This window comes from Melanostigma gelatinosum (assembly GCF_949748355.1).
Source record: "Melanostigma gelatinosum genome assembly, chromosome: 17".
NCBI classification, from domain to species: Eukaryota; Metazoa; Chordata; class Actinopteri; order Perciformes; family Zoarcidae; genus Melanostigma; species Melanostigma gelatinosum.
In genome coordinates, this window is record NC_136650.1 from 9,764,016 (window position 1) to 9,774,022 (window position 10,007).

At 38.4% G+C, this 10,007-nt stretch overlaps 1 protein-coding gene across 1 annotated transcript; it reads left to right on the top strand.

The window, feature by feature from the left end:
* Window positions 1-45: 45 nt before the first annotated feature.
* LOC306791168 (uncharacterized protein) lies at window positions 46-7,693 on the top strand. The gene is made up of 5 exons (XM_079287806.1): window positions 46-171; window positions 2,045-2,849; window positions 4,792-4,986; window positions 5,123-5,345; window positions 6,518-7,693. The coding sequence occupies exons 2-5, from the start codon at window positions 2,153-2,155 to the stop codon at window positions 6,708-6,710; spliced, it is 1,308 nt and encodes a 435-aa protein (XP_079143932.1). The 5' UTR covers window positions 46-171; window positions 2,045-2,152; the 3' UTR covers window positions 6,711-7,693.
* Window positions 7,694-10,007: the final 2,314 nt, after the last annotated feature.

Below are 10,007 nucleotides of genomic sequence, written 5' to 3' on the forward strand. Positions count from 1 at the left end.
AGAGTGACACCTCTTCGCTGTTTCCTCCTCCCTGTGGAGCTGGAACTTGGGTACACCTGACAGGTAACTTTCTGACTTCACCGGTGAGAAACAACTACGGTAGTGACCTCGCTGTTTTCGGACAAAGCTAACTTACGGATGGTTTCGGTGATGTGACCGGAGTGAAAACAGGTAGGCATACGTCAACCAGTAACGTGCAATGTTTTGAACTGTTTCAGTTTCACTAAAAAAAGGTCGTCAATATAACGTTGACGTTTCTGGAGTTGCCAAACAAGTTTTGGCTTTCGCCAGAAACCAAATTCCTGCACGAGGCCATAACAACTAAACTACAACTCGGTGTGCGTACAGGAGGGAAAGAAGCTTTATGAGTCTGAACTAACTCTGGAAGATGGTGAATAAAGATCTGTTTTGAAGTGAAACTCTACAACAGTAGCCTGTTTAGACTATAATACATATTATGTAACAAGCTGACAGCTATTCTTAGCAGCAGCTCTCCCGGAATAGTTTCAGCGTTTGTAAAGTGTGGCAATAACAATGGAGTAAGTAAGATATTTAAAGTAGACGATGAGAAGGAAGTGCAGTTATTTCCTGCAGGTAATCTGATCATATAGACATGAACTAATCTCCCCTGAAACCAAACGCAAAAGACGTTTAGACATGAATCTCAAAAATCTCAGTTTAGAGACGAGAAGTGTTTCACAAATCCAGCCATGTTTTATAGCTTCATCTCGCAGTACCAACAACACATCAACCTCAGGTTAAGGGTATTTCAGTGGCAGCCTATTTTTCTGTCAGGCAAAGTCCAGCGGTTTCATGTGTTTTCATCGAGCAGGAATGCAGCCATGTTTATACAGCTTGTTACTCACTTTATGGCTGAAATGATTAATAATTAGTTAGAATAATCTACATAATCTAGGTATCACAAAGTAGGGTTGGACACACTTGGGATTTCTTTCCAAATGTAATAGGCCTTGGTTTTGTGCAATACTCATGTATAGTACTGTATGCACTTATAACTTTTTGATCAATAATTCCTTGATCAATAATTCATTATGTTTCAAGCGAAAAATGCCAACATCTGCTTCTGAAATGTGAGGATATACCTCTTCAGTTTGTCTTCTGTGATATTAAATTGAATTGTGGGTCATACCAACTCACCATGACCAAATGACTTAGAGATTTGATTAAAGAACTATTTTAACACTTCACATGATCAAAATTAGTTTGCAAGAAACTGGAAACTAGTGTAGGTATAAATCTTTGAAAATTAAAAATGATTTGCTCAGGTGAAGAAGTATTTATTCTTATTAATTTGATTACTGTAAAATATTCGGCAACAACAATTTACAGGAAGACATGTTGCAAATTAAAGCAAAATAAGCAATTGGTGAGGCTTAGAATACACAAACAAAAAGTATTTGGAGTAGAGCTATATGATTTTGGTTCCATGGTTTTAATAGAAGTTTTCACATGCCAGTTCATGGTAAGTTCATATGGTTTTGAACTGGACAAAACAAGCAATTTGGAAGTTTCATATAGACCAAACGATTAAGGGGTGATCGACAACGTACTCACCAGATTAAGTGATAATGATGCTAATCGTTAGTTGACGCCGTTAATTGCTTTAATATATGGTTTTGACTTTAGCAACTGGTGAAATAAGTTGCTGATGCCAATATTCTTCAAATAAGCTGATATATCCACAACGTTTGCTGATTCACTCTCACTGGACTTGTTATTTGTTATACTCGTTTTGGTGTTTGGGAGGCGTCACCATTTAATCAATACTTAAATTAGGTTAAGAAATGGAGCGCATTTATAGCAATTTTGAAGTGGAACTCGTCTGATCCTCTGACATACACTCAAACACGACTGACAGCTGCACAGACATTCTGTTTACACCGTGTCGGCCTGTGCAGGTCATATAGGGCAACACACCCATGATAAACAGTGAACTTTGATTTTCTTCCTTGTGTGAAACTAAAGGCGGAGCAAGACATTGTTGTTAAACTTGTTTGTTACTCTTTTTTTTTTCCCCATACAGAGAAATTAACAAAAATGACTTTTAGCAGCTGAAAGAAGATTTGCTAACAATCAGAATTTTGACAGCGCACGAGGTATTGACTAAAAAGAGAGAACAGTGAATACAAAAATGTCTGGCCTAGGTGGTTTAGTCACACATTTAACTGAGGACGTGGCACTTATACCTGCAGAGCCTCAAATAGCAGGAAGTAAAAAACCAGAAGACAGTGACACCATAGAGGAAAGATGGGAAGTTACAAATGAGGAAGAAGAAGAAAAAGTAGAGCACTCGAAAGAGGAGGATGAAGAGGAAATGACCACCTCTGCTCATCTGGAGCCAGAAACTCTGCCATGGCCTGAAGACAAAGACAAGAGACCTCAGACGGACAACGACAATGGAGTCTGGTCAGAAAAAGGAGTTTCTGAGCCTGCAGAGAGGGACACGGAGCTCTATGGAGGAAACCTGGACCTGTCGGAGGAGCAGAGCCAGGGAGAGAACGACAGAAAGAGCAAGTGGAGGGAAAGCATGCCTGAGGGCGAGAGGTGGAGGGACGATGAGGTTGAGATGCAGCGGGACAATACAGGGGATGGCTCACTGGCAGATGATGAGGAGGAGGAGGAGGAGGAGGAAGGAAAGTCAACTTGGAATTCAGAGACAGCTGCTCTGGGTTTCACTCCACAAGTCACAATTGTGCGTCCGTCCAGCAAAGAGCTTCCCGAGGAGAGCTGGCTGCTCATAGAGAAGGACGTCGAGAAGGAGCCGCAGGCGGAGCACGACTCAGCAGCGCAGTTTCATCCAGAGTGGACAGAACAGGACGACAAGTACTGTGAGTATAAAAACCCAAACTTTACTGCATCTGAGCCCGTATTTATTAAGCATGACTTGAAGAGCGAACTGTGTGAGTGACGCATTTGTCAAACAACTCACTGCAAACAGTGAAGTGTTGGAGTAACATTTGAAAGTCATCACATAATTGATTTTGTATGTTTGCCCTTAGCAGCAACAACAGAGTCATGGATTTACTTTATGTCTTCACATTGTCCCAAAAAAAATCCCGGTGTTTTATTCAGGTTTGTTATTCTGTCATAAAATAAGGACAATGAGATGAGATCAGACAATAAAGAGGCAAATTAATTGCAAACAAAATGAATGGTAGAGAGAGAGAGACCACCACGCATCAGATTTCTTAATCCCCTAATCCTTCGCTACTGTTTCCTGTCCAAAAATCCTCATCCAACATCTATTTAATCAAATTAAAGCCAGATTAAGAAAGATTAGCATTAAGACAGATGCTCAATCCTGTTTTATTCTTTTGGAGAGGAAGAGGGGACACATAATCTCCTCATCTCCAAATGTGATGAGCATAACAGCCTGCTGTGCTGTGGATTTTAAGTCATTTACTCTAGTATATTCTTAGAAGGTATGGTTTTAAATGAGCAACTTGCAGTCGATGAACTGGTCACATATCATATTCGTTTTTTTCCCAATTACTGATTGTAATTTTCTTGGCCAATTACAACTTTTTAAAAGTTTGACCTGCCAAACCCTATTTTCTTTCTTTTTGAGAACTATAATTGACAGCATACACAAACATTTTTGTAACTTTTCTTGAATGGAAAATGGTATGTTTTTACATATCAGGGAAATGATTATTCCATACTCTATATGTACAACTATTTATTATCTATCCAAAACTATGGACACATTAACCTATTTAAACAAACCTATTTATGATGTGAGGGACCAGGGTACGCATACAGCTGGGAGAGCAGGTAAAGTGGGAAAAATAGGGATTTTATTCACCCAAAATACTACTAATACTAATGAGGATGGGTGACAAAACCAAGCAAAAGTGACAAATTAGAGGAACTGTATAAACTTAACATAATTAATCAGACCTTAGTTTAAACAACATAGTGAGTGCTCTTCTGATCAAGGGACACTAAATTCACCATCTCCTAACTGCAGAATATATACAAGGCTGCCCAGTCCACAATCAATCGCAGGGGTGTGAAGACACTCCTCCGCTGTGGCGCAGATGCAAAGGTTCCCGCCAACACCCCTCTTGCTGCTGCAGAATGGCACAGTCCAATTAAACAGACCGCTTTACTTAGAGAGGTGTGACGCAGCTGCTCAGTCTTTTGCCAGGATGGTCGGCTGCAACACACTGACAGGAAAGTTAACGCCTCAACTCAACAGCACAACACGTGTCTTCATAATTGACGGTTCGGCTAGTTTGCAGCCGCCACATATGATTTCATATATATTTACAAGAATGTAAAGGTGTGTAATTACATTAACTCCTGCTGTGAGCGGCGTCCTCCTGCCTCCCGCACACCTGCATCCACATTTCTTGCTTTTTCCATAATGGAAAAAGTCACCAAGTTTGCTGTGACAATAGTCTGTTACTGTCTGTGCCACTGTCTGTGCTACGTGTGTGTGGTGCATGCATGTAAAGTCAACCAGCACAGAATCGAGAATCTGAGACAGATATCAGTCACCAGTCATGGCCTACTGAGCTGAAAACTGGCCGATATGGTAAGCGGCCGATCAATTGGTGCATCTCTAGTTCCAATCCAGGCAGCTCAGTAAGAAAGCGAGTCACTGCACACTGATGATCTCTTTTCTCCTCGATCAAATATAATTACATGTCTTGGGTTGAGATGAGTCATGCTATGACTTCAGTCTCATCCACTTTGTCTTGCTGTCATTGTGCTGTCCCAATTAAGACAGAAATAAATGACTTTTAAAAGATACTCCTTCCTCAGACCTGTGTGAGCATCTGTGCGGCGACAAGCTGAAGGTAGCCCTGGCGACGGCGGCCGCTGGGCTGCTCTTCCCTCTCCTGGTGTGGGGAGGTTACGCCCTCCTTCCCTTTGACCCTCCTCTGCTGGTGGGCGCCCCCCTCAGAGTGGTTTACACTCTACGCTGCGCCTTCTTCGCCATCATCCCCATCCTGCTCGGTAAGTCCTCATGTGTTACGTTTATTGTGTATTGACACAAATACTTTGCATAATGTAAACAAACATTGTAAGCCAAAAACAATAGAAACTTCTCACAGACTAAAACCAGGTAAAATTGACCCTCGTCTCTCTGCAGGTGTGGTGGTGCAGGGCGTGGCCCGGCTGCGATACAGCGCCCTGAAGCCCCTCTATCAGAGTAAACTGGTGAACAGAGAAGTGATGGTGCACTGGCACTACGTCAACGAATCAATGGCCCTCTTCCTCTTCTTCTTCATGCAGCTCGCTGTCATGGCAACTTACATCAGCCAGGACCTGCTCAAACTGGTGCCGCTGCTCACCATCATATTTGTTTTTGGCAGGTATGTGCGCTCGCTGCAACGCGTTGTTGAATGTTTAGGATCCAAACCAGCAATGGGTGAAGGAATAGATGATTCTGAATGTTGTTTTGGTTCATAAATGTCTGCCGGATGATGAGTTAGTGATGCATTTGATAGTAATTTGTACAAATAGATGATCCCTACTATGCATAGCAGTTGATTAGTCTAGCATTATCGAGCTTTTCAGTTCAATGAATGAATGAGTGAGTTAAGTCAAGGACAAAAAATGTTAGGCTGCACATTTACTTTCCAACTGCTAAAGAATAGTCTTTCTGTACTTAAGGTCGTTTATTCCCATCAGTGCTAGACACAACTTTACGACCCATAATACACAGTGAAACCACGTAACTGATCATTAAGGATTGTTACAAATCCCCTGTTTAACCATATTTAAACCACTTACTATATTAGCGAGTACTGTCTACTTCCTTTTGTAACTTTGCATGCATGGCAACAGTTAGTACAACAGATCAAAGTTTAACAGTGCTGACGGACAGTTGTACTACCGTAGTTATTGTGAATACAGTCACCTTTTACACTTGCACACCAACTGGTTGAACTGGGATGTGTTTGAAACCAGATGACTCCTAGGGATGCATGTCCTATTAATTAATTCATGAAAATCACAAAGTTCTCTTTTCCAGTTTTGTATTTATTTACACAATATTTTACATTTAAGGAAACTATTCTCCAACAGTGAAGATGCATTCTACAGGCGAGTAGCTGGGATGTTTTACTTGCCCAATAGCCAAATGTACCTGACTGAAATAGAAAATTCTTTAAATTCTATTTTAAAATGAATTAAATTATCAGAACATTTTTTTAACAGAAAAAGCATATACACACACACACACACATCTACAGAGTGAATATTCACAGCCCCTCTCCAGTGATGAACTAAGATCCCAGGCTTCAAAATAAACCTCTCGACTGTGTTCATTCAATAAAAGGTTTGTTTATATATATATATATATATATATATATATATTTTATATTTTATAAATAAATAAGTTATTTTATTTGCATAAAAATACACTAAACACTGATGTTTTTGTCATTTATCCAAACCAAGCTGATTCTAAATTAAACATAATTGGTGATGTGCCTCTTGTTGGCGTTCTTAACTTATAATTCGTGTTTTCCCTGTGCTGCAGGCTGATCTACTGGCTCTGCCTCTCTCTGGGTAGCAGCATCAGGGGCCTCGGCTTCGGCTTCTCATTCTTCCCCATACTGGTCATGCTGGGCACCAACCTTTACTTCGTTTGCACTTCAGTCGGACAAGGGGCGGTTTTTGAAGTTGAACTGCCAACTACAGCTCCTCCTCCCAGTCTGCGCTGGTGGGGTTGAAGGCGATGAGGAGTTAAGAGACAAATAACTGCAAACACCTTTGTAATGTCATGACACAACAACATTCAGACAACTTGGCTTGTTCTTTTGGTGTCCTGCAAAGTTGTAATCCTTCAGATTTCAGTCTTGATTGATTTGGCATCACCTGTGATTACCATGATAACAGCAAGGGCAGTTTGCTGCAACAACTCTCCGTGAACAGCTACTTTTATTATTAAATTCAGAATGATACACTATCAAAAAATCTTCCAAAAGTGACCTTCGCCTTGTTTTGTACACAATATTGGTCACAATAAAAACCACTGATTCTCCAGTTGAATGCTTTCAATGTTAAGCAGCAGCAGAGAATGTTCTATTTACATCAGCAGTAACAACAGTGAAGGCTTATGGGAAAGGCGGACCCCGTCACTACCAATAAAAACATAAATAGTATTTATAAAATTATGATTTCATGAAAATCTCAAGGATTATAGCTTTTAGTGTTATGTTTTATTTGGCCTTTTCAGAGACATGAAGCAGGTTGTGGGATCATTTGTAACTTGAATCTCTGTCTAAAAAGAAGAAATCCACCAATATGGATTACAAGAGCTAGTTACAAGAGGAAGTTGAAAAAGTTGACATAGAAACAAAAGGCATGCAAATTAAAAAGTGACTATTTTTACAGTATGTAACTAAATGTACTAATCTCAAATCTTGAAACAACATTTTTATGTTTAGTTGATAAAATCAGGTTTGAGTCATCCAGTGTTCGCTGAACGTGATGCAGCAAGATGAAAAAGTACAACATAAATACTTCAGTTAGAAGCACTGAAGTAAGTGAGATGTATATCAAAGGTTACGGGCACTATACGTTTTTTTTATGTGAGATTTTATTATGAAATTGTTTTATGAATTTTACCATTTTTATTTAGTTGTCACACAACTGGTACTAATGGTAATCTTTGAACTGTATATTTGAAAGTGAAACTGTTGAATTCATCTTGTTGGTCTATTTTTTGATAGTTTCTTTTTTCAGTGTATTAGTGAAGTATTTAAAGCAATATTTCTGGACTTTGAAGGAATTTAATAAAGCTATAACAAATATGATACTCAAGATTGTGCAGCAGCTGGTGATTCAGGTTCAAATGACTGATGTCTAGCCAAGAGAGGTTGTATAAATAAAAGAAAAAACTAATTGTGATTACTATTGAAGTTATAAATGTTGGTCCTCTGTGATTATGATTCACAGGGCAAGTTTCTACAAGACCAAATAGTCATTGCCCATTTTCAAACCCTGAAAAATGCAGCCAGACCTGAAGAACAACAAATGTGGGCCAACTGCACAGGTGAAGACAAAAACTGCAGTGTAATGGTTAAAGTTCAGACAAAGAAAAACAAATGTGCAATCTGCAATGCATATGTGTGTATTTCTGTCAATCTATCAGCAATTTAGTGTTTAACTTTCTTGCATATGACCATCCCATGCTTCTAAAAACAACACGATATATATTAGAACCTTTATAGCCTGATAGTTATCCAAAATCATCGAGCACTATTAATACTATAAATTATTTTTCCGTCTCCTTCAAATATATCAGAACATCATCAGTGAATAGTGCTACCTTCTGTGTGATCCCTGCCACTTTAATGTTGCTTTACCCGGTAAACCCTTGGACTAAATAATAAGACAAAGAGGTGAGGCAGCCCTGCCTTGTTGCTCTCTACAACACCCAAGTACTTGTTGATCTTTTTCCAAGATTAAGATCTGTCAAATAATGTCTGAATCTTTCTTGAAAGACAAATTTTCCTGAAACTTTATACAAAAATACCCGTCAATTACTTAGTTTTGTCCTTGGTTTCTAGTATGTAAAGTCCTTAAGTTGTCCATAGTTTGTCTTTGTTGGATAAACCTGTCTGATCTTAATGGATAAGGTCAGGTAAGAGTTTTTCTAGGTTAAACTGTTTGCACAAGCTTCATTTTGTAAACTTGTGTGTATGTGTAATCTAAAGAACTTCAGAAGTGTCTATAGGTCTTATTGGAGACCTGGGACAGTTTTGACATACTATTTAATGACCATGTTTACAATATTTTTTATGACATAATATGCTATGACTTTTCTTATGACATACTATACGATGACTTTTTAATGCCATTGTTATGGCATACAATATGACATTTATATGGCATTTTACTGGTATACTATACTATATTTTTTACGACATTTAATTTGAATACATACTATGACATTCAATGCATACAATACTGACATATTATTGGTATTCTATACTATGACATTCTTATGGCATACTATACTATTATATTTTTACATCATTCTATTCTATGATATTTATGGCATTTTTATGCCTTTTTATTGTAGTTTCATGGCCTTACTATGACTATTTCTTAGCTTTCTAAACTACATTGTTTATATTTTTATGGCATACAATAAGACAGATTTTAATGACATTTTAATGGCACATTGTTATGACCTCTTATTATGCAGATATGATTTTAATTGAACTGTACAACAGAGCGATTGTTTACTGGGATGTTGTGCACTTGAACCTTGTGTTTTTGCTTTTTGATGTTGAAAAAGGTCAGAAAAAAGTCATAGTATAGCATGTCGAACAAGGACATAAAAAAGGCATATGATAGCATGTCGAAAAAAGTCGTGATATTATACTATGACCTTTCATAGTCATAGTATATAGCACTTCGAAAAAGGTCATAGAATAGCGTGTGTCCTGTTTGCTGTCTTTTGTCTTTCAGGATGATGATCGGCAGCTGATGAGCCCCACCTGATCCGGGTTGGTTCCAGCCTCTTCCTTGGCTATTTTGGCTGCTGTTATGTTTTGGTTGTTTCAGATATTTTCACACATGCTGACATTACTGATTACTGACTCTCCATGTTCGTTTAGTTTAGTTTTTGGATTCTTTAAATAAATATGTGTATTTATTACTTTTAACTCATCTGGTTTCCCATTCATGTCAAAGTCAAAAACGGTCATAGTATAGCATGTCGAAAAAAAGTCATGAACAATTGTAATATAGCATGTCGAAAAAAGTCAAAAACGGTCATAGTATAGCATGTCGAAAAAAGTCAAAAACGGTCATAGTATAGCATGTCGACAAATGTCAAAAACGGTCATAGTATAGCATGTCGACAAAAGTCAAAAAAGTCATAGTATAGCATGTCGAAAAAAGTAAAAAACGGTCATAGTATAGCATGTCGAAAAAAGTCAAAAACGGTCATAGTATAGCATGTCGAAAAAAGTCAAAAACGGTCATAGTATAGCATGTCGAAAAAAGTCAAAAAC

Coding starts and splice junctions, on each gene's coding strand:
- LOC306791168 (XM_079287806.1), top strand. CDS start 2,153: ATGTCTGGCCTAGGTGGTTTAGTCACACATTTAACTGAGGACGTGGCA. Junction 2,850..4,791: donor AGAACAGGACGACAAGTACT/GTGAGTATAAAA, acceptor CTCCTTCCTCAG/ACCTGTGTGAGCATCTGTGC. Junction 4,987..5,122: donor CATCATCCCCATCCTGCTCG/GTAAGTCCTCAT, acceptor GTCTCTCTGCAG/GTGTGGTGGTGCAGGGCGTG.